This window comes from Colius striatus, chromosome 8, assembly GCF_028858725.1.
Source record: "Colius striatus isolate bColStr4 chromosome 8, bColStr4.1.hap1, whole genome shotgun sequence".
NCBI classification, from domain to species: domain Eukaryota; kingdom Metazoa; phylum Chordata; class Aves; order Coliiformes; family Coliidae; genus Colius; species Colius striatus.
Window position 1 is genome coordinate 1,213,560 of NC_084766.1, and position 23,249 is coordinate 1,236,808.

Here is a 23,249-nt window from a genome sequence, read left to right on the forward strand (position 1 = left end):
TTCAGGATGATGTATGGCTTTGAAACAGAAAGAGATTCCTGTGCTAGGGCTGGGAGAAAACTGCTGCCTTCCATCGGGCAGGAAAACGTAAGGCTTGTGTTGATGTAAACCACGCTGCGGGCTTGCCCTGGAAGCTGTGCTGAGGCATGGGCTGCCTTGGCCCCACAAACAGCGTGTGCTGCCAACAGACAGCGGCCACTGACAGCCCAGGGTGGTGGCAGCTGGGCTGGGGCTGATCATGGGATGGCAGGCTGGGCAGGAGGGCAGGGAATGGGTGTAGGAAGGCAATGTAATAGTGGCTTACCCAAAGTGTGGCTGAGGGGGGAATTAGTGACTGCTGTGTTGTCCTGTTCCTCTGGGTGGATAACGTGTCTCTCAGTCACGGGAGCCCATGTCTCTGCCTTCTTCTGCTGGCCGTTCCCACTCAGCTTGGGATGTTTGGCCATGCTGGTGGCAGGAGCTGGGGAGAGCCCCAGCCGTGGGATGGTGTGGCAAATGCGGGCTCTGTCCCGGCTGCAGCTGCTGGCAGCCTGGGTGCAGGTTTGTCTGCACTATGTCCTCTCTGGTCCTGTCCTCTGGGATTTGGTAGCACTGTTAAGGAGACCTGGTCAAAAAGCCAGAGCCCACCTCCTCTGAGGCTGTGCCCACCAGCACTGCTTCAGGACCAGTGCCACGCTCTCCCAGATTGTCTGAGCTGACCTTCTGTAGTTCAGCCACCACGGATCCTTCTGCAGGTTTCTGATACTTGGGTCCCTGTTTCCTTTGGTCCTGCCAGTCAAGTTTGCTGCTTAGCAAACCCCACTGGTGTGTCAGGCCTAAGGTGCTTTGGGCAGTGATGTTACAGCTGGGGCAGGGGATGTCATCCCGTCCCCCTCCCCAGGCCGTGTAAAGGGTGTTGGTTTAAGAGAAGACTGTTCCCATCAGCTCTGGTCGCTGTCACAGGCAGCACCTCGGTGTTGCTCCCGCTCTGCCCGGCCGAGTTCCCTTCAGCTGTACCACTGATGGATTGCCTATGGATTGCCTGTGCTTTCCTTATGTTTCCCCAGCCCGCTCGGGCTTCCCGTGTGAGGTTTGACAGCCCAGTCTGTTGCCTCTGGCAGACGTGGGTGTGCTGCCCCGTGGCCTGACTCACTTCTGTTCACGTTCCCCCCGTGGTGACTGTGCACTGTGCAGCAGCAGCTCGGCCAGGGTACTCCTGGGGTCCGTTTCTTTCCACTCAGACGCCTCCCAGTCTGTTTGTCTGGGCTGTGGATGCTGAGGTATCACTTTGTTTACCTGATTTCCATGGCTTCTGACTGAGATCACACCTCTTTTTACTAAATGAAGACCTGTGCAGACTGAAATCTGGGTAACTGCTCACAAGGGGACAAACAGCCGGTGCTTGTGCACCGAGGGGACCTGGTCAGCGTGTGTTCAGCCCAGTGCTGAAGATGAGGGAGGCCCCATGGGCTGGCAGCTGGAGCCTTCAGAGGCACGCTGCTGGCTTTGAGTGCTTCACTGCTCTCCTCCTGTCCTACCCCCTTGTCAGCTTGGGGGTGGTGTGGAGGCAGCATCTGCAGCGGGCTCTGAGCTGTGACCTGGCTGGCTCCTCGGCACTAAGTGGGGAGACGCCAGAGCCTGTCCTGCTTGCAGGCGCTAAGGAAACCTGTCCAGCACCACCTCAGTGCCTGGCTGAGAGCCAGACCCGTAACAACGAGTGACCCAAGGAATCCCAGCTAGTGGACACAGGGGCTTCATTTAAATGCTGTCTCCTGCCCTCCCCCCATGTCCCCCCCGTGGTTTAGAGCTGCTGCTGTGTGTGTCACCCTGTTCTGCTCCGTGGGGTGGCTGCCTTTTGGGTGGGATACGTGCCCCATGGGAATTGTGCTTTCCTTCCCAAATAAAAACTCAACTAACAGCAGTTTGTGTCCCTGCAGCTGCCTTTTGGGGAGACATCGCGTTGGATGAAGATGATCTGAAGCTGTTTCAAATAGACAGAACCGTTGCCTTGACAAAGCACTCGGCTGGCAGCGCAGGACACACCTCAGGTAAGGGCAGCCCGGGCTGGCAGTGCCTCCCCGTCCCTGGCTCTGTCCTTAGGGAGGAAGGGGTTCCTGCTGGGCCCTGATGCACAGGGGCAGGGCAGTGCCTGGAGAGCTCAGTTCCTGGGTGACTGGGGGGTGGATCTGACTCTGAGCGTTGTTACACAAAGACTGAATCCAGTTTGCTGTCTCCAAATCCTGTCTTGTCTGAGGGAGGACATCTTCAGGTTTACAGCACTGGCTTCTTTCTGCAGGGATCTGCCTCTCTGCAAAGGTGGAAGGACGTGTGTTTGAAATAGGGCTGGTCCTTCTGGCGGTAGTTTGGGCTTTTATTGCTCTCCCTGCCTTTTTGTGCCATCTGTGATCTCAATGGAATCTTGATGGACCTTTGTTTTTCCAGCTATCTGCCTAGGTAAGCCCACTGCAGCCTTGCACACGGCTGCTTTCTGCCCATTTTCTGTAAAGCAGGTGCCTCTGTTGCCCCCTACACAGCTCTTACATCTGCTCAGTCTGGTGCCAGACCAGAGCTGGACTCCAGCTCCTGTAGTCTCTGAAACACACTGCAATTGGTTTGAGGACACTGTGCAGTGTTACTGCCTCTACTGCACTTTGTGCTGCAAGAGAGAAGTTGTGAGTCTGAGCTCTGAGAGACACCAGGGGGATTGGAGACACAGCAGGTCAGGGCAGACTCTTTCTGCTGTTACACCCTTAGGCGAGCAAGCGTGGTGAAAGGTTGGGTAGAGGCAGAAATCACTGAGATCATACCTTCACCTGACCCCTGTGCATCTCAGCTCTCACTGTATCTGCTGTAAGGACTGCAGGCTGGTTCCATGCCCCTGTCACTGCCTGGCTTTGGTTTCAGAGCATCTGGGCACCACGTAGAGCCTGTTGTGGGGGTCAGTGCTCCAGTCTCCTGTTGGGATGAGTGTGAAAGGTGACACATCCAACAGAGAGGTGTCCATGCATCTGACTGCACTCATGCAGGTGCTGCAGTGCTGGGCAGAGGAGGGCTGCCCAGTTCTTCAGAGCTGGGGTTGCTCCCTGGAAGTGCCGTTGCTGACGCTGCCGTGTCGCTGAGCCCAGTCGTGTTTCGGGCTGTGAGGTGTTTGCAGGTGATAGCAGCAGGTTGTCTTCAGAGCAGAAGGGAAAGCAGAAAGTGAGGGCCAAGTGGGACAGGCAGCATTCATCTCATCCCCTCCCTTTTGCCAGTTGCTGAAGCTAGATGAGGAGGCTGCTGGGGAAGCAGAGCCAGGTGGGGTGTGACTGGGTGAGTTTGCTGTGGTGGATTGTGACCTGTCGTGCCCAGCACGTTTCTTTGCCTCACCGTCTGGCACGTGAACTGAGTTTTATCAGCCACATCTGTATGGTGTAAGGCAGGCACTGGCCTCCTGCAGCCATGACTCATGTTGTGGGGCCAGACTAGTCTCTTGCTGACCCGTTTTGTTGCCTGGGGCATAGCTGGGGCCACCATACCACGCTTTGCATTAGGTCAGTGGTGATGCCACGTGGCTCACTCCTCCCTGCCCCTGCCTTCCAGCCCCAGGAGGTGCCAGCTGACAGAGGGCAGCCCCTGTGAGCATCAGGCTTTCTGCAGGGCTGGCACAGAGGGATCTGTGTGTTGCCCTGCCCTGGGAGGAGGCTCTCTGTGGGGGCAGGTTGGGTTGATTCTTCTCTCCCGGGGCTTGCTTGCCGCTGGTGTGAATGGTGAGAGGGTGGTCTGCTTCAGCAGGGTGGCCATTGGGATCCATTCTTTCCTGGGAGAGCAAGTCCTCTTCTCCCCTTTTCTGTTTCCAGTGGGAAGAATGCAACCTCTGTGCAGAAGCAGCCTGAGACCTTTTATGAATGGGACCCCCTGAATTATAACATTGCAGAGTTGCTAAAGCTGTTAATCGGATTAGTTGTGTGCTGGAGGAAGCGCTCGGGACGTGTGCACGGGCAGCTCAGGCTGTGGGAGCTGCAGCTCTGAGCTCACCACTTGGCTGGGCATTCTTCTTCCCCTCTGCTGTTCCTTGTGCACAGAAAGCGCTGCTTGGCTGGGAGGAGGGGTGAGAGTGCTGCTGTTTGACACTGTTGGGTTGTTGGTGGCGTACAGCCTGTCGGCTTGTGTGGGGCACCTGCAGCTCTCCGGCTCTGGAGGCAGAGTGAGGTTCCCATCATTACAGGTGGTGGGGGACACAGAGTGAGGTTCCCATCATTACAGGTGATGGGGGACACAGAGTGAGGTTCCCATCATTACAGGTGATGGGGGACACAGAGTGAGGTTCCCATCATTACAGGTGATGGGGGACACAGAGTGAGGTTCCCATCATTACAGGTGATGGGGGACACAGAGTGAGGTTCCCATCATTACAGGTGGTGGGGGACACAGAGTGAGGTTCCCATCATTACAGGTGGTGGGGGACACAGAGTGAGGTTCCCATCATTACAGGTGATGGGGGACACAGAGTGAGGTTCCCATCATTACAGGTGATGGGGGACACGGTTCTTCACTGGATCCAGTTGAAGATGATCTGCTGCAGTGAAAGCTTTGCCTTGGCTGGGGAGGGTTGAGGCTGGCTGATATTTCAGGCTTTCCCTTCGCCTTCTTCCAGCCTTTGTCTAGAAAGGAAGCCAAGCACTTGTCTAGGCCCTCTGAGAGAGAGAAGCAGGGAATGTGACCTGAGGGCTGCTGAATTCTGCCACAGATCTCAGTGCTGAGCTCGATTTCATGGTGTGAATGTACTTCAGGCTTGTTTTCTGTATTAAGGTCCTTGCAGAAATGCCATAGGTGCTCTGCAGACCCTCAGCATGTGAGAGCCTGCTTCAGGGTGGGGTGCCTCAGAGTTCAGCATTCCCCAGCATTTTCTCAGCCAATCATCAGAGCTGGTGTGTTTTCCTGGCGTCTGGGACTTCAAGCAGGGTTATCTTGGTGAAGTCACAGAGCAGGGTCCTGGTTCCTTCCCTTTGAGGGACGTTGGCTTGGAGCTCTTTGGCAGTCCCCTTGGAGACTGCTCACCTGGGGTTTGCAGTTAGGGGTGGCTGCCTCCTTGGCACCCACCTTGTGTGCAGACACCCCTCTCTGGAGCATTTATGAGAGCAGGGACGTCCTCAGGCCCTGCTGAGGGAAGGGCAGGCACGGTGACAGGCTGAGTGTAGCCCATTCCATCCAAGTGGTCCTTAGGTGTCTGGGCTTTGAGCTCTGTTGGCTTGGTTAAAGCTCTGAGTGGTGAGTTAGGTGTTTGCACACACACAGAGTGACTCTGGGCTCAGGGCTGCCAACTAGTTGACTTCTTGTCTGGGCCCTTTCAGGATTTCCCAGAAGGTTTATTCCCAAGTGCTTTCCCCCATCCCAGTTTTAAATGGCTGCAGCTGTGTGGTTTCTCTGCTCCTTCCCACACGTCTCAGCCTGTGGAAGGTTTCACGTTTGACTTTTGTTTCAGCTGAGACAAGATTTTTCTAACTTACCTAACCCAGGGGGAAAGGTTTGTGTTCCCCACTCCTACTGGCTGTTCTCCTTTGAGCCCAGCTCCTAAGCTCAGGGAATTAACTGCTTGCCAGCTCTGTGTTTGCTGCTTTGTACAAGAGATTCTGCAGCCCAAGCTCTGCCCTCCACGCACATCATCTGCTCATCCCGCTGAGACCGTCTGTAATGTCCTGTCAGAATCTGCCCAGTCCTCTCCTACCCCCTTAAAAGCACTTTGCCACTGACAAACAGTGGGGGGGGTGTTGAAGTGGAGGTGTTGCTTTGCCTTTGAAAGTTGAAGCTAGCTGCCTCCTGTGCTGCGGTTCAGGTGCCGGGATTCCTGTGAGAGCCAGCCCTCAGGCTGCTGAAGCTCTGACCCGCAGGATCTGGCCCTGCAGAGGTACAGGAACGGTTCAGGCTGTGCTGAAATGGAGCTGGCAGCAGGGGCTCTGCCAGCCAGCTCAGCCCATCGCCAGCTCCTCCTCACTTTGATGAAAGGCCGTGCAAAGAGCAGCTCACAGGCCCGGGAAGTTTCTCTCTCTCTCTTTCCTTGTGTGTGTGTGTTGGCTTTTTACTTTAGTGGAAATATTTGCTTTTACCCTCTAGCTGAGTCAAGGCTTTGAAGGTTCCTCTGCTGCTGAGAGGTGGCTTTGAAATGGGAAACGAGAAGATGGCCAGGCAGGCTGTGAGTCTGCACTGTGTCACCTCTCTTTTGGACCCAAATGAGTTCACTAGTACAAGGTACCACGGTCTTTGCTTTATTGCCTTATCTGCAGAGGCATTAGCCACTGAAGGAGATGACCTTTCCTTTCCTTGCCATGCCTGTGGAAGGAAGTGCTTATTTCATCCTAATACTTAAATCTCTTCAGGCAGTTTAAGGATTAAGAGGACTTTTTTTGCTATATTGCTTCTTTCCCTGATTCTTGTGTGGTGGAGGCAGTTTCAGGTCCTGAAGGGCACCTCTGTGAGTGAGAAAGGCAGGTCTCTTCTGGGTCTGGCCCCAGCAGATGAGGAGACATGGGAGTCTGGCTGCCCTTGCTGCTGCCATGCCGGGCTGCTGGGGCCCTGGCTCTGCTGGGCTGCTGCTGCCAAGAATGCTCTTCAGGAGCTGGCACAACAGTCTTTGTTAGCCTCTGATCCCCAGTGGTTTTGGGGCTCCTGGCTTGGGGGCCTGGATGAGGCTTTCCCACTGCCACAAGTGAGTGGCAGGAAGGGTTTACAGAGCATCTTTGCTAGCTACAGTGAGTGCTACTTCAGACCACAGTGCAGCTGGGACAGCAATGTGTTTGATTCCAGGCTTTCTACTGAAGTCAGAGGGGAGACAGAGGCCTCTGTGAATGGCTGGAGGCTCTGGCAGCACTTTGATGCAGGTTGTTCTTTGGCAAACAAAGCAGACAGGTCTGCATGAAACCTCCCCTAACTGAGAGCAAGGGGGTGGTTTGCTGGCACGGTAGCTGGGCTGTTCTCAGGTGTGCTGGGACAATGCAGGCAGCTGCTCTGCTGCTCCCCCAGACCTGCCCAAGGCCCACAGCTTCACTCTGAGGTGCTTGTGGTCGCCTCGTTTCATGGGACTCTGCCTGTTTCAGGCCTGGCTCGTAGCTTTTGGTTTGTTTGCTCTTTGTAGCATCCCAACCCATGAATCACAGGTTTCAGTGCACTGTGCATAAACTGCTTTGGGGCACAGAGGCAAACCTTGGAGAGATCTGGAAGGGACAGAAGAGTGTGCAGTCTGAAAGCCTCTGTGGTGCAGGGAGGACGACTACAGTGCCTTCCAAGTGCCACAGCAGCTTTTCATTCACCTGTGGGGAGCTGCCAGCCCCTGCAGGGTGCTTCACTGCTCTGTGCTGACACGCTTGAGGCACTGGGTTAATTCCTGAGCTGGGATTGCTTGCAGGACACTGCTCCAGGGCAGCTCTCCTGCTAAGAGTTGATTTTAGCCCTGGGGTGCAGGATGAAGCCTCTCCTCCAGTGGAAGGCTGAAGGTGCTGGAAGCAATCACAAGTAGAGCTCCTGCTTCACTTTGGGAGCAGTTGCTCAGTGCAGGGGCTGTGGCAGGTAGCCGTGCTGCTGCTGTTGGGCAGTGGACATGCAGGGCTGCTGCTCACAAGGGCTTTGCACCTTACACTCCCCAACACCCAGCACAGCCAGCCTTGGGCTTTTGGCTGGGCTGTTTTGCCCTGCCTGATTTCCACCAGCTGTTCAGTGTGGGGCAGGGAGAGGCACAGAGGAGCAGCTCGTGTCTGTGCTGCTGCCCTTTTGTGGGGAGGGGTTGGTTTGGTTGCCTCACTCCATGAGCACATTCACCTCTCCTGCTTTGCAGATTCCCACTCGTCCTCGGGTTGCCTGCAGCCCTTCCCCCTTGCCCTGTTCTCCTCCCTCAGGAGGCAGTTTTGCCCTGTGCCTGGAGAGGGTTCAGTATGTTCAGTTGTTTTCCTGTGGTCACTGAGGGGAGTTGGTTCTCTCCCTTACTTGCCTCCTCAGAGCCTTCCCCAGGGTGATACCCATGGAGGAGTCTCACATGCTGACAAATGCAGTCTTGCTGTTATCCCTGCTTCCCAGGGTGGGTTTTGTTCCTACTTCTGATGTGCTTTGTACAGTCCCTACGAGGTATGGTGTGGGAGAGACAGCGTTCCCTGAGTGCTAGACAAGCTTTGGCTTGACACCAGGCGCTGATGGAGGGCTGTCCACTGCCTCCCTAAGCAGTGAGATGCTGTTGTGATGCACCCCAGTAGCAACAAGTGGTGCCACGGTCTGTGCTCCACTTGTCCTACCAAAAGGGATGCAGGCTCCAATTTGCTTTGGCCTGGGGTCTTCCCAGTATGACCCAGTGCTCCAGACCCAGTAGGCACCAGTGAGGCTTGGAGTGCTCCTTCATGCAGCGGGCTGTGGTGTTCCAGACTTGACTTGTGACAAGCACAGAAATGCTTCTCTCAACACAAAGAGAAATACAGTGTGTGTGCTCTTCCCCTGCTGCTTGTGATGAATGTGCTGCAGGGCAGGGTGAAGAGAGGCCGGACAGGCAGGTGAAGGTACCATCTGGCCCTTGCCAGAGCACAGCCTGAGTGACACAGCCCTGCTACTTGCTCTGTGTTCCCTGTGGAGCAGGGTGTATTTTTCCTCTTGTCCAGATCCCCAACAGCAGCTGGTCACATGCACCACAAAGTTTGTTTTGTAAAGGCAGTGTTCCCTGACATGGAGTTTTGTGGCTGGTGACAGGCCTCCTGCCTGTCAGAATGACCTGCTTTATTTCTGCTGAGCAGCCAACATCCAGCCTTGCACAGGGGGCTGGCGTTGTTGGAGTGGTTTTATCAGCTCTGCAATAATGCTTGAATCAATCCTCACAGGCAATAAAGTTGTCTCTGTTGTGACAAAAATCCGCAGCGATGCCAAACTGCCTCCTCTCCTCTCCTCTCCTCTCCTCTCCTCTCCTCTCCTCTCCTCTCCTCTCCTCTCCTCTCCTCTCCTCTCCTCTCCTCTCCTCTCCTCTCCTCTCCTCTCCTCTCCTCTCCTCTCCTCTCCTCTCCTCTCCTCTCCTCTCCTCTCCTCTCCTCTCCTCTCCTCTCCTCTCCTCGCAGGAACTTTGGCTGTGTTTATCCTGCCAGCACAATTCATCTGCTGCTTGCAGAACTCAGCCAGGAAGGCAGTAACTCTCTGTCACTCTTGTCAAGTGCTGCACGTCAGAAATTAGTCAGCTTGGATTTTGTTAATGAGCAATTAACTTTCTTTAAGCCCCTAAAGACATCTGCAGGAGCTACACAACACCACCATGCTGAGAGCTGCTTCCACACAGCCTGTTCCTATAGCTTCCTCCCATTCAACATGGCCATAGAACCACAGAGTCACTGCAGGTGGAAAAGACCTTTAAGATCAAGTGCAACCCCTCCCCTCACACTGCCAAACTCATCACTAAACTAACCCATATCCCTGTGCACCTCAGCTGGGCATCTTTTAAATGTCTCCAGGGCTGGGCACTGCCCCAGCTCCCTGGGCAGCCTGGCACAGGGGCTCACACCCCTCTCAGGGAAACAGCTCTGCCTCAGCTCCAACCTCAGCCTCCCCTGGGGCAACTCTGAGGCTGTTTTGTCTTGTCCTGTCATTTGGGAGCAGAGATGGACCCCCAGCTCCCTGCAGCCTCCTGTCAGGGAGTGTCAGAGAGGGCTCCTGTCTCCCCTCAGCCTCCTCTCCTCCAGGCTCAACACCCCCATTCCCTCAGCCCCTCCCCAGCCCCCTTGTGCTCCAGCCCCTTCCCCGGCTCTGCTGCCTGGTCTAAACACGCTCCAGCCCCTCAGTGTCCCTGTGGCTCAGTGTTGCCACCATCAGCTCTGGGCCTGGCTGCAGCAGGGTGGCTGCACAGACGATGCAGAATCCCTGCTGCTCCCTGCTTGGCTTTGGCTCCCAGCCCCGCCGCTTCCCTCATCCCCCAAGTTCTTGTCCAGGCACATCTCAGGCAGCTGGAGTTTGGTGCTGGAGGGTGTTATTAACCCTTTGCAGGGTGGCCAGCCCAGCCCCTTAGATCATGTGCAGCCTCTGGTTTCTGCTTGCAACTGTCTTGCTCTCAATCGCTCTTAATTAAGTGTTCTTTTGCTCTAGTCTACAGCTGGTGCAACACACTGGGAGCCTGTTCCTTTCACTGGTGCCAGAACAGCCTGAATAGTCTTTTGTGTTTAAGTGGAGGTTATTAAATAGCTTTATATTAATTAACTGTGATGCAGGGAACACATGGGCAAGCGTGTACTGGAGGCGAGGGGTTCATCCATGTGCAGAGCGCCTTGGAAGCGAAATCCAGTCCCCTCCCTGTGCCACTGGCCAGGGCTGAGCCCAGAGCTGCCTGCACCAGGCAAAATCCAGCCCCCTCCCTGTGCCACTGGCCAGGGCTGAGCCCAGAGCTGCCTGCACCAGGCAAAATCCAGCCCCCTCACTGTGCCACTGGCCAGGGCTGAGCCCAGAGCTGCCTGCACCAGGCAAAATCCAGTCCCCTCCCTGTGCTACTGGCCAGGGCTGAGCCCAGGGCTGCCTGAGGCGGGTGCTGGTGCCGGGGCTGGGCACGTGCCTCCTTTCCTTCGGTGCTTGCTCCAGCGAAGCAGTGAGCGTGCCCCAGCGTCGGCTGCCTCACTGCAGGAGCTGGGGCTGATGGGCTCTGCCATCACCCCGTGGGGCCGGCCTGGGGGCTCAGACCCCGGGGCTCTCCCTTCCCCCGCGGGCTGGGGCCGTGCCCACTGAACACAGGCTGCTCAGCCCAGCCAGGGAAGGAGCTGGTGGCTCCCAGGGGCAGCCGCAAGGTCACCGAAGCGCGACGCGGAGAGACCCCAGCGCTTGCAGCCGCAGCGGCTGAGCAGGGCCCTGCTGCAGCTCCCCTGGCAGCCTGCCAGGACAGGGACCTGCTTCGGCTGCCAGTGGGCAAAGCAGGCACAGGGGCTGTGCTGGAGCTGCGAGCGGGGCTGAGGCTGGCTGGCGGCTCGGGCAGCCCTGCGGAGCGAGGAGCGAGCGTCTTGGGCACAGGCCAAAGGAAACAGTTGTTCCACATCCCTGAGCAGAGGAGACACCGTGCAGGGCTGGGCGAGGGACTGGGCTGGCTGCTGGTGAGGGACAGGACTGGCTGCTGGTGAGGGACTGGGCTGGCTGCTGGTGAGGGACAGGACTGGCTGCTGGTGAGGGACTGGGCTGGCTGCTGGTGAGGGACAGGACTGGCTGCTGGTGAGGGACAGGGCTGGCTGCTGGTGAGGGACAGGACTGGCTGCTGGTGAGGGACTGGGCTGGCTGCTGGTGAGGGACAGGACTGGCTGCTGGTGAGGGACTGGGCTGGCTGCTGGTGAGGGACAGGACTGGCTGCTGGTGAGGGACTGGGCTGGCTGCTGGTGAGGGACTGGGCTGGCTGCTGGTGAGGGACTGGGCTGGCTGCTGGTGAGGGACTGGACTGGCTGCTGGTGAGGGACTGGGCTGGCTGCTGGTGAGGGACAGGACTGGCTGCTGGTGAGGGACTGGGCTGGCTGCTGGTGAGGGACTGGGCTGGCTGCTGGTGAGGGACAGGACTGGCTGCTGGTGAGGGACTGGGCTGGCTGCTGGTGAGGGACTGGGCTGGCTGCTGGTGAGGGACAGGGCTGGCTGCTGGTGAGGGACTGGGCTGGCTGCTGGTGAGGGACAGGACTGGCTGCTGGTGAGGGACTGGGCTGGCTGCTGGTGAGGGACTGGGCTGGCTGCTGGTGAGGGACAGGACTGGCTGCTGGTGAGGGACAGGACTGGCTGCTGGTGAGGGACTGGGCTGGCTGCTGGTGAGGGACTGGGCTGGCTGCTGGTGAGGGACAGGGCTGGCTGCTGGTGAGGGACTGGGCTGGCTGCTGGTGAGGGACAGGACTGGCTGCTGGTGAGGGACAGGACTGGCTGCTGGTGAGGGACTGGGCTGGCTGCTGGTGAGGGACTGGGCTGGCTGCTGGTGAGGGACTGGGCTGGCTGCTGGTGAGGGACAGGACTGGCTGCTGGTGAGGGACTGGGCTGGCTGCTGGTGAGGGACAGGACTGGCTGCTGGTGAGGGACAGGACTGGCTGCTGGTGAGGGACAGGACTGGCTGCTGGTGAGGGACTGGGCTGGCTGCTGGTGGGGGACTGGGCTGGCTGCTGGTGAGGGACTGGGCTGGCTGCTGGTGAGGGACAGGGCTGGCTGCTCAGCTCCCTGCAGCTCATGGCACTGAGTGAGGAATCCTGCAGGTAGGTTGTGTCTGGTTTGAGACTGACCCCTCACAGCACTGCAGCCCTCCCTGGGAGAGACGGGGCAGCTTCTCTGCCAGCAGCTCTCAGCAGGCAACTTGCTGAAGTAAGGGAGCTCCTCTGCCACCTTCCTCCCTGCACCCTCCCTGCAGCTCTCCACTCTACCCCCAGCTCCCCCCCAGCTGCCTTAACGGTGATGTGGGCATCTGTTTCACCCAGGAGCCAGGACCTTGGTGCTGGAGTTGGCCTAAGGCCACGCAGCAGTGGCCAAGTTTGTCTTGTGCTGCTAAAACTATTCAAGCCCCAATCACCCCATGCTTCCAGGCTGGCTCCTGCCTCAGTTTCCCTGCTGCTAGCAGGTGGTTTGGGCTGTCCTTTCAGTGAGGCATGGTGGAGCTGGTAGGTAACCAAGCAAGCACACAGGCTGCCTCAGTTAACTCAAGGTGCCTGTTAAACATGGTGCAGGCTCCTGGGGGTCAAAAGGCACCAAAAGCTCTCCAAGAAGCCCCAGGCTTGGGAGAGTGTGCATATGCAGGCAGAAAGCAAACCAGCCTGTGCTGGCACACACACTCTCTGTGGAAGGGCTTTTAATGGCATTCAAACCTAATTCAGCTTCCAGTGTAGTGTTTTCATTTCGAGTTAATTTTTTTCCCAGTATAAACAAGGTTGAGGGAAAACAAAAGGATTAGGAAGGCTGAATGAGTGGAGGGAGTGATCTGGCCAGCCTGGGAGCCCACAGCTGGAAGGGGATGGGGGATGCTGCGTGGCTGTGCCCAGAGGGGCCCGCAGTAGGATCAGGCTGAAGCGGTTGGACCGTGGCTCAGGAGGAAAGGGACGTGAGCAGAGGGGGCCAGGAGGGTTTGTGCTGCCTGCCAGGGCAGTGATGGCCAAACTCCAGCCAGCTCTTAGCTCCCTTATCACCTGCAAGTTCACTCCTGTTTTCCTTCCCTTGCAAAGGAGGGAGGAGGAGGATGGCTGTGAAGGGAGGAGGATGTGGTGGAGAGGCAGCTGCCTGGCAGAACAGATCTAAATCCACCAGGTTGATGGGAAATCCAGTGTGACAGAGTCAGGGGCAGCTGAGGCTGCACATTAGGGCTTTGATGGGCTGAGCAGAGGGGGAAAGCTGCTCACTGTTTGTGAGAGCTTGGCCCTACAGCAGAGACATGCACACGGCCAAATCACTTGTGCCCTCACTGTAGCCCTTTCCCTTCCCTCAGTAAAAGCACTGTTAGCCAGGCACTTGCAGCACTCCCTCACTGGAGGAAGCTGATGATGTGACACAGGTTCTAGGTAACTTTTCCCCTTTCTTTCCTCTCTCATCTGTCTGCCTTTCCAGCCCAGGGAGCAGAGGTGGTTGTTACAGCCTGCAGGAAAAGGCCCCTCCAGTCTTCTCAGTCCTGCCGTACCTCCAGACAGCTCTGCGCCCCTCCAGCAAGGGAGAGCTCGGTGCAGCTCAAGTTTGGGGCAGCCCTGCGTTTGCTCAGCTGTGTTCCCCTTCCTCTCCTTGTGACCCCCTCTCTGGGAGGCCAGTGTCCTGCTGCACCAGCGTTCCCAGAGCTGATGTGGAGATGACACACGTGCTCGCCAAGCCTCTGGGCGCGGGGGCTCTCCCGAGCTGTTGCAGCCAGTCAGCTCTCTCGGAATAGGAAACCCAGCTGCCTCCAGGGAAGCCAGACTTTGGAATCCTTTTCCTCTGTAATTTATTTGTCTGTGAGTAAGTGGAGGGAGCCTCAGCTATTGCAGGCACAGGAAATGCTGAAGGATCTATCTCAAATCATTCGCCCAGGTCTCCAGAGCCTGGGGGTTTACGAGAGGCTTTTGCGTTGGACTCTCCCCCAGCTCAGGGAAACATCTGTTCCACCTCTCAATGCCTTCTCCCAGCAGAGCTGCTTTTAATAAAATCATCACTTTCTCTCTCTCTGCTTAGAAGAGCCAGTGCAGTAAAGTGCTTTTTCCACACTAAACGCTTTCCTGAGCACTGGTTAAGAAGGGAGTTGCAGAGCAGAATAACATGAAGCTTGGACTTCATCCCGTTCTTCCAGAAACGTCTCTGCTGCTCACACTGCGATGGAGCTCACCAGGAATGAAGCCCTGACCGGTGGCCAGTGTGTAGTGTTGCCCACACCTCTTGGTTTTGTTGATGCTTCCTTGCAGCCTCAGTCTGAAGTCCAGTCTCTAAGCTGTGGCACGGGACAAGGGCAGGTATTGAATGGGACACTGGCAGGGAGGTGCTTTAGGACAGAAGCAGGGGAGGCAGAATTGTTCATCGTTCCATAAGTGTGTTTTGTGATGAACGTGGAGAGTGTTTCTTGGTCTGAAGAGGAACAATTCTCCTGGCTTGGAACAGCTCTAACAGTGGGAGGTTTTGGGTGTAAAGGTAAAATTGCCACTTTGAGGGGAAAAAAAGGGAGCTATTGGCAAGTTCATCCCATCCAGCTTCCCATGTAGGAACATGCTGTGTGCTCAGAGTGCAGCTTTTCAGACAGCTGCAGTTACTGCTGGCATTACAAGGGTTCAGGCTAAAACTCCCAACAGGCTTGGTGTGGAGATGGAGCTCCAAGTGTCTCAGGACGGGCTGATGTTTCTGCTTTGCTTGCAGCTGGGTAACTCATCTTGCCCTACAGCAGTGTTTTCAGGTAAAAGCTGCAGAACAGGAGATGTTCAAGTGTTTTACAAGTCAGGTGCCTCTCAAGCAGCCTTGAGGCCCTACAGGGACAAGAGGAGGGTGGTGGTGGGTATATCTAGACCTGGTGCCTGCATCCCAGTTCACCAGCAGGCTGCTTCGGCTGCTTTGCCTAGTTTTTCTCTCCTGTTTCAGACATGAAGTCCCTCATGGCTTGCAATCAAGTGAAGGCAAGAACAGAGGCTGTGCTGAGCAAGGGATCTGATTGTCCCCTCCTCGGTGGTTCAGACTACTTGAGCTTCAAAAAACAATAGGCAGAGCATGCACAGCAATAAACACCTGCAACCCAAAGCTGCACCCTGCAGAAGACTGTCAGGTCCAATACAGAACTGCCTCTCCTAGTCCCACCCTCTGGCAGTGACTGGGATGTGCTCCTGCTCCTCCCTCAGGTTACACATCTCCTGTGCCAGAGGTACCAGGGAACCGCACACTGGACAGTTTTGATGGAGTGCTTTGTTCACTCTCCCTCTCTCTCTCAACGTGTTCTCTCTTATTTGGCTTCCACTTGAACAACTTGGGCTTCTTTTACCAAAGCTGTGTTTTCATTTTCCTCTCCTGGAAGAGTGGGTGAAACCACTTTGTTGCCAGCAGGGCCCCAGCCTGCTGCATCACCAGACCCTCACCCACCACCTCCGCCTGCCTCTCTCCGGCTCCCACAGGCAGTGTGGCCCCTGTTCTGCAGCCAGGCTTGCAAGAGTGGTGCATTTCTCTCAGGTTTATGGTCTGTTGAAGCTACTGGCCGTTTCTTCTGTTCCCATGGCAGTGCTGGTCTGCAGGAAGCAGAAAAACGAGGTGCAGGAGTTGTGCTCTGGGTGGAAGAGGAAACATTGCCAGCCCAGGTAGAGACTCTGCTGTGTTGTTCTCTGCCAGGTTGTGCACACAAACTGAGGTGTCTAGTTGGGGAGTGCAGCAGGGTCCTGCTGGGCTTGTAGTTGTTAAGCTGGAAAAATTGTTGGGGAGGACTGAATCACAGAAAGGTGTGAGTGAGCAGAGCTCAGGAGCTCCAGCCCAGCTCCCTGCACGGAGTGTGACATGCCAGATGCTGGTTGTGGGAGAAGCAGACAGAGCTCAAACAGGCAAGCTGGAGAAAGGTGCTGGCTGGCCTGGCACAGCAGCAGGTGGGAAGTGCTGAGGATGAGGGTGATCCTGGAGGGCTTGTGAACTGCTGGGTATGCATTAAAAGCCAGCAGAGTCAATCTTGTGGGTTGCTGTAAGCCACAGGCCCAGCCTGCCTTTTCATCCCTGTCTCTGCTCTCCACGGAGCCTGTGTCACGCTGCAGATCCACGCTCTCCTCTGCAGGGTTTCTAATGGCACACGTATGCAGCCATTTCATGCTGTGGTGCAGCAACGCTGGAATCTGCTCTGCTCCTGGACAGAAGAGTCCCACAGAGAGGTTCTGGCTTCAGGGATGTGTTGAGGGGCAGCAGGAGCCGCACGTTGCCTGCAGCCGCAGGAGCCGCACGTTGCCTGCAGCAGCAGGAGCCGCACGTTGCCTGCAGCCGCAGGAGCCGCACGTTGCCTGCAGCAGCAGGAGCCGCACGTTGCCTGCAGCAGCAGGAGCCGCACGTTGCCTGCAGCCGCAGGAGCCGCACGTTGCCTGCAGCCGCAGGAGCCGCACGTTGCCTGCAGCCGCAGGAGCCGCACGTTGCCTGCAGCAGCAGGAGCCGCACGTTGCCTGCCGCCGCAGGAGCCGCACGTTGCCTGCAGCAGCAGGAGCCGCACGTTGCCTGCAGCCGCAGGAGCCGCACGTTGCCTGCAGCAGCAGGAGCCGCACGTTGCCTGCAGCAGCAGGAGCCGCACGTTGCCTGCAGCCGCAGGAGCCGCACGTTGCCTGCAGCAGCAGGAGCCGCACGTTGCCTGCAGCCGCAGGAGCCGCACGTTGCCTGCAGCAGCAGGAGCCGCACGTTGCCTGCAGCCGCAGGAGCCGCACGTTGCCTGCAGCAGCAGGAGCCGCACGTTGCCTGCCGCCGCAGGAGCCGCACGTTGCCTGCAGCCGCAGGAGCCGCACGTTGCCTGCCGCCGCAGGAGCCGCACGTTGCCTGCAGCCGCAGGAGCCGCACGTTGCCTGCAGCCGCAGGAGCCGCACGTTGCCTGCAGCAGCAGGAGCCGCACGTTGCCTGCCGCCGCAGGAGCCGCACGTTGCCTGCAGCAGCAGGAGCCGCACGTTGCCTGCAGCCGCAGGAGCCGCACGTTGCCTGCAGCAGCAGGAGCCGCACGTTGCCTGCAGCCGCAGGAGCCGCACGTTGCCTGCAGCAGCAGGAGCCGCACGTTGCCTGCAGCCGCAGGAGCCGCACGTTGCCTGCCGCCGCAGGAGCCGCACGTTGCCTGCAGCCGCAGGAGCCGCACGTTGCCTGCAGCAGCAGGAGCCGCACGTTGCCTGCCGCCGCAGGAGCCGCACGTTGCCTGCAGCCGCAGGAGCCGCACGTTGCCTGCAGCAGCAGGAGCCGCACGTTGCCTGCCGCCGCAGGAGCCGCACGTTGCCTGCAGCAGCAGGAGCCGCACGTTGCCTGCCGCCGCAGGAGCCGCACGTTGCCTGCAGCAGCAGGAGCCGCACGTTGCCTGCAGCCGCAGGAGCCGCACGTTGCCTGCAGCAGCAGGAGCCGCACGTTGCCTGCAGCAGCAGGAGCCGCACGTTGCCTGCAGCCGCAGGAGCCGCACGTTGCCTGCAGCAGCAGGAGCCGCACGTTGCCTGCAGCCGCAGGAGCCGCACGTTGCCTGCAGCCGCAGGAGCCGCACGTTGCCTGCAGCAGCAGGAGCCGCACGTTGCCTGCCGCCGCAGGAGCCGCACGTTGCCTGCCGCCGCAGGAGCCGCACGTTGCCTGCAGCAGCAGGAGCCGCACGTTGCCTGCAGCAGCAGGAGCCGCACGTTGCCTGCAGCAGCAGGAGCCGCACGTTGCCTGCCGCCGCAGGAGCCGCACGTTGCCTGCCGCCGCAGGAGCTGCACGTTGCCTGCAGCAGCAGGAGCCGCACGTTGCCTGCCGCCGCAGGAGCCGCACGTTGCCTGCAGCCGCAGGAGCCGCACGTTGCCTGCAGCCCGTGTGCAGCTGCTCCCACATGCAAAGTGCATTTCCTGCTTTCCTTTTTTTATTGGTTGTGGTGCATCAGTTACTTCTCTTTGCTTTGCTAGGATCCTGCCTTAGCCTTCTCCTGGGAGGAATCAGAAGGGAGGACTAGCTGTCTGCCAAGTCACTTTAATCGTTGGCTCACGCTTAGGTATCGAGAGGATGGGAAATAACTGAAAGCTCAAGTGCATTGCAACAGGATCTTCCAGAGTTCTCCCGTGTGTTCCCAAGCCCCTGTTGTGGGGAGAGGAAGGTGTGGGTGCTGCCTGGCGGTGCTGGGGACATCAGCTGTGTGTGCACACCCCTGTCTGGCCTTTGTGTTGTGCTCTCCCTTTTCTTCGGCCACGGGGAGACAAAATATGCAAAGATGTTGCAGATTTCATTAGTCACGCTGGGTTATTCAAACATCTCCTTTGCATGAGAAACTACGGCTTGCAGCGCTCTCTGGGAAGGAATGTGCCCGCAGCTGGGAGCAGCAGCCTGGGCAGGGAGCTGCAGCCCCGGAGCTCAGCAGCTCCCTGCAGCACAGCGGCCGGCTGCAGCCTTTGGTGCCGTCATTTGCAATTCAATCCCGTGCAGCTCCCTTTTAGGGGGACACTTCACTACATACAGACTTGCTCTTTTTTTTTCCCCCTTCCTAATTCAGCGTTTAATTCAGCTCCCGAGTTCAATTAAGAAGCAATCTGTTTGAGGCTGGGAGCAGGCTGCATTCATGTACAAACACAGGCTCAGGCTTTGCTTAGCAAAGCCCACATGCCCTAGTAATTCTGGCGGTGAGGGGCTGGTTGGGCTTTCCTTGGGAGGGGATGGGATGTGGTGTGAAGAATAGCACACTGTGTGTGTGTGGTGTGGGGGGAGAAGCCCTGGGGGTGTAAAATGGAACTGAGAAGAGGAACTTTTGTTGAGCTTGAGCGTAAGGAAGTGAGGAGCACTGGGCATGAAAGCAAACAAAGGGGAATCTGAGGATGAGACACTGAGGCTGGAAGAGAGTGATGGAGTTCAGAGCAATCCATCTTGCTGAATCAGGCTTGTTCCTGTTCACACATCTAGTGGCTTTTGTCCAGTGCAGCTCTGTTAGACTACAGCACTTCCTCTGGGAGACAATCTCCTGATTTAGTGTGGCTCTTGGACCAGGAGGCTTTAACCTATAGGCAGCTGAGAGTCTGGGTAGTTCCTTTCCCTCTGGTTCAGTTTGTTGCTGTCTGTAATCATCTCTCCCCTGGTTTTCTAATCAGTTGCAGCAGTGTGATGCTGGAAAGGCAGAGTATGGTACCGTGCTCTCAGCCCCCTGCCAGGGTGCCAGACGTGTCACACCTCCTTGGCCTCTTGGAGGGGCTGGAGAAGGATTTGCAAGAAGCCAGATCCAGAGCAAGAGGAGAGTTTTTCAGCTGGCAAAGCAAGACTGGCCTCAGGGGCTGGAAGATGTCCAGCTGTCCTGGAAGGGAGACATCCCTCTTGGAAGTGCCCACACGGTGTCCAGCACCGCTGCAGGACTCTGCCTGTCGTGGCTGACCATGCCTCTAGTGCTTTACCTCACCACAGAGACTGCAGGAACTTGCTCATTCCTCTGCAGAGATCAGCTCCTTCAGCCTCTCCTCTGCACTGTTTTTGGGCTTTCCCTCCCACTGCAGTCACCATGGAGAGCTTTCTTGCCAAGGAGGTGCTGGTTGGCTTCCCATGTTGGGTCTGAGACCGTTCAGGGGCTTGCAGCCCAGGTTTCTGCTCTCTGTAGTTGCTGTCTGGCTTCTCAGCCTTCAGTGGTGACACTGGCTAGGGGAGGGAGATCTCAGTTGGCTTCCTGCAGCAGGAGTGAGTTTGCACACTTGGTATTTTCCTTTGTAACGGGGGGTATCAACCAGCAGAGAAGGGGCTTTGATTTTCTGGTCAAGCTGAGCTCAGGCCAGATGTGCAGGGGTTGATGAGAGTGTATTTGTCTGCATGTAGGATATTGTTTGCCTTGAATGTGTACTTTATTTTGTTTGGGTACCTTTCAGTATTGCTGCCATCCTCCTGTGTGGCTCCTGCTCTCAGTAAATCTCAGTGGAACCTGCCTTCCCTACAGCAGACGTTCTGCCCGTTCAGTGTTTGGGGAAGCTAAGAGCCAGGGTGGTGATGAGCTGCAAGGTGTCGCTGGGGGCCACGGACGGACGCAGGAGGAGAGCCCAGCTTTATCAGGCTCTTCGCCCCTGCTCCCTGTGCAGGGAAGGCAGGCAGTTGGTGTGGCCAGCCCCCCAGATGACATCCCTGATAGCTGCTGTCAGAGCTCTGCCAGCCAGCTCACCAGGAGACGTGTCTCTGCTCTTGTTTTCTTTTGCAGGAGGCCTGGAAGAACAGTCTCTCGTGTCAAGTGAGAACACCACTTCAACCAACCACAGCAACCAAGCAGTTAAAAAGGGTAATGTGGTACCCCACCCTGACCTTTGGGTATCTTTGATTTACTTTCTTACCCCCTGTAAACCACGTTCTGTCTCTTGTCCATGTGTGTGCCTCCAGGGCAGCCCTGCCCGAGCCTCTGCGCTTGTGGACTCTCTGCAAGGAGGGGTTTGCCTTGGAGAGTGTGGGGTTGGACCCCAGCCAGCCCCCAAGCACCCACACATCTGCTCAGTCACAGAGCACAGAATGGCAGGGCTTGGAAGGGACCTCTAGACATCATCCAGTTCAATACATCAATAGATTTCAGTCTGAGGGGCCTGTCTTCTTCTTCCAAGGCCAACTCACATGAGGAGTTGCTGCTGTTGTGAAGCCAGTCCTGGCAGAGCAAACCTTTCTGTGCAGAGCTGGGTGAGCAGGGTGGGTTGAGAACACACAGTGGCATCTGAGCTTATCTGACCAACCCCCTCCTCCAGTTCCTCTTGTTGAAGCTCTGTGTCCCTCCCTATGAAGTTGCTGTTGGAAAGGGTGAGAGGGCAGAGACAGGCAGGTGTCCCCTCACACCTCTGTGCTGACAGGTTTGGCACAGTGTGTCTGGAGGCTGCAGGGCAAGGGCCGGGTTGCTACAGAACAACTGCCCCCGAGTCCCAAAGCAGTCCCTGGCAAACCTGGCCATGGCTTCTGGTTTGGATTAACACCTTGCCTTTCCTGTGGCGCTTTTTCTGAAGCTCCAGGGTATTACCTGAGGGCTGCACGTGGAACTAAAGAGGACTTAAACAGTGTTGCCACTCTGTCTTGCAGAGGACAGGCTGAACACAAGGCTGGCCAGGAGCCCCAGGAGGAAGGAGCGTGAGGCTGAGCCGGGGCCGGACACGCGCTCGTCTCGCAGAGCTCGCAGGGCAACCACGTCCCGGGCTGAGAGGATCTGGCCTGGGGGAGTCATCCCCTTTGTGATCGGAGGGAACTTCACTGGTCAGTGCTGCCAACGCTGCTCCTCGGTTCCTCTGAAACCTGTGAGGGCTCTTGGGAGGTTTCACACGGGTCCTTGGGAGCCTCTGCCTCAGCAGGGTGGGCATGTGGTTGCACAAGGGCTGCCTCGAGCTCCTGTGGTTGCACGAGGACCTCCTCGAGCTCCTGTGGTTACACAAGGGCTGCCTCGAGCTCCTGTGGTTGCACGAGATCCTCCTCAAGCTCCTGTGGTTGCACAAGGACTGCCTCGAGCTCCTGTGGTTGCACAAGGACTGCTTTGAGCTCCTGTGGTTGCACGAGGACCTCCTCGAGCTCCTGTGGTTGCACGAGATCCTCCTCGAGCTCCTGTGGTTGCACGAGGACCTCCTCGAGCTCCTGTGGTTACACAAGGGCTGCCTCGAGCTCCTGTGGTTGCACGAGATCCTCCTAGAGCTCCTGTGGTTGCACAAGGACCTCCTCAAGCTCCTGTAGAGTGTCTGCTTCTTGTGTTAAAGATAAACCTCTTGGCCACAGCTTTGCAGATAAACCCCTTGGCCCCAGAGCCCCGCGGGTGTTGCCTGCAGTGTAGCCTTGACTCTTGGGAGCACTGAGTGTTCCCCCAGCCAGATGAAGCTCTGTAGAGGTTTTCCTGCAAGCCATGGCCTCACTGTTTGCTGCTGCTGGGTTTGTCTCCCAGGGACACAGAGGGCTGTCTTCAAGCAGGCCATGCGGCACTGGGAGAAGCACACGTGCGTCACCTTTGTGGAGAGAACGGACGAGGAGAGTTTCATTGTGTTTACCTACAGGACATGTGGGTAAGTGACAGGCACTGCCTGCAGCTCCCTGTGCTGCAAACACCCCCTGCGCTGACACATGCCCTTGTGAGCCTGTCTCTGGTTGGAACAGACCAACGGCTCCGTGGGAGAATCTGTCACAGGGAGGCATCTGGTCACTTTTAGTGAGATTTGCCAGCATAATTCAGTACTTGCTGGGAAGAACTTGCCTTTCTGCATCCCCTTTCCTGGGGCAACATAGAAGTGTCTCCACGCAGTTTTGTACATAGGCATGTGTGTGTTTACACACACACACACACACACACACAGAGGTGTAAGTACATCCAGCATATGCACCTGCTGGCCTGGCCTGGCCCCTGCCCGGCGCCATCCCCGTCGCTGGCTCTGAGGACAGTGCCCTGACGTGCTGTGTGCTGTGGGCTGCCTCCTGCAGGTGCTGCTCCTACGTGGGCCGCCGCGGCGGGGGCCCTCAGGCCATATCCATCGGCAAGAACTGCGACAAGTTTGGGATTGTGGCGCACGAGCTGGGCCACGTGGTGGGTTTCTGGCACGAGCACACGCGGCCTGACAGGGACCAGCACGTCACCATCATCAGAGAGAACATACAGCAAGGTAAAGTAGCCCTGGAGCTGCTGGGCTGAGGCGTATCCCCTTGGTTCTGGGCTCCTGGAGGTGGAAGGCTGGGGCTTGCTTTGTTCAAGTGATTTGTCTTTTTGTGTTTGGATGCAGGACAGGAGTACAACTTCTTAAAGATGGAAGCTGGGGAAGTGAACTCCCTGGGAGAGACCTATGACTTCGACAGCATCATGCACTACGCTAGGAACACCTTCTCCAGGTGACAGTCCCAAGCTTCCGTGTCCTCGGAGCTGCTGCCAGTAGCTGGGGCTGGGCTCTGTGGGACACGTGGAGCCAAAGCAGGAGACCTGTCAGCTCTTGCAGGGCCACGTGGCAGCTGCAGCCAGCTCTGCTGCATTGCTGAGCTTGCAGAATAACCTGAAACAGCGAGGTGGGTGCTGAGATGTGGGCTAGACCCCAGTTTTCTCCTCCGTGCCGTACTCATCCCACGCTGGTAATCACAGAGACCTTCCAAAGCTGTGGTAGCATGTTTTGCAGCCTTTCCAGATAGAGTACATTGTGTGTGTGTGTGTGTGTGTGTGCATGTCTGCCCACGTACAATGAGGGGAAGGCTAAAGCCAGCTTTGAATCTCTTGGTGCCCAGCTCATGCT

At 57.3% G+C, this 23,249-nt stretch overlaps 1 protein-coding gene across 1 annotated transcript in view; it reads left to right on the forward strand.

Annotated features, from left to right (window-relative positions):
• The window catches only part of TLL2 (tolloid like 2), a 71,235-nt gene that overhangs the window by 24,676 nt on the left and 23,310 nt on the right, over positions 1 to 23,249 (forward strand). Inside the window, exons 2-7 of the mRNA XM_062001181.1 lie at positions 1,917 to 2,027; positions 20,228 to 20,305; positions 21,082 to 21,252; positions 21,926 to 22,043; positions 22,456 to 22,634; positions 22,752 to 22,857. Coding sequence (XP_061857165.1) covers positions 1,917 to 2,027; positions 20,228 to 20,305; positions 21,082 to 21,252; positions 21,926 to 22,043; positions 22,456 to 22,634; positions 22,752 to 22,857 — 763 coding nt within the window. The remainder of the gene's footprint in view (positions 1 to 1,916; positions 2,028 to 20,227; positions 20,306 to 21,081; positions 21,253 to 21,925; positions 22,044 to 22,455; positions 22,635 to 22,751; positions 22,858 to 23,249) is intronic.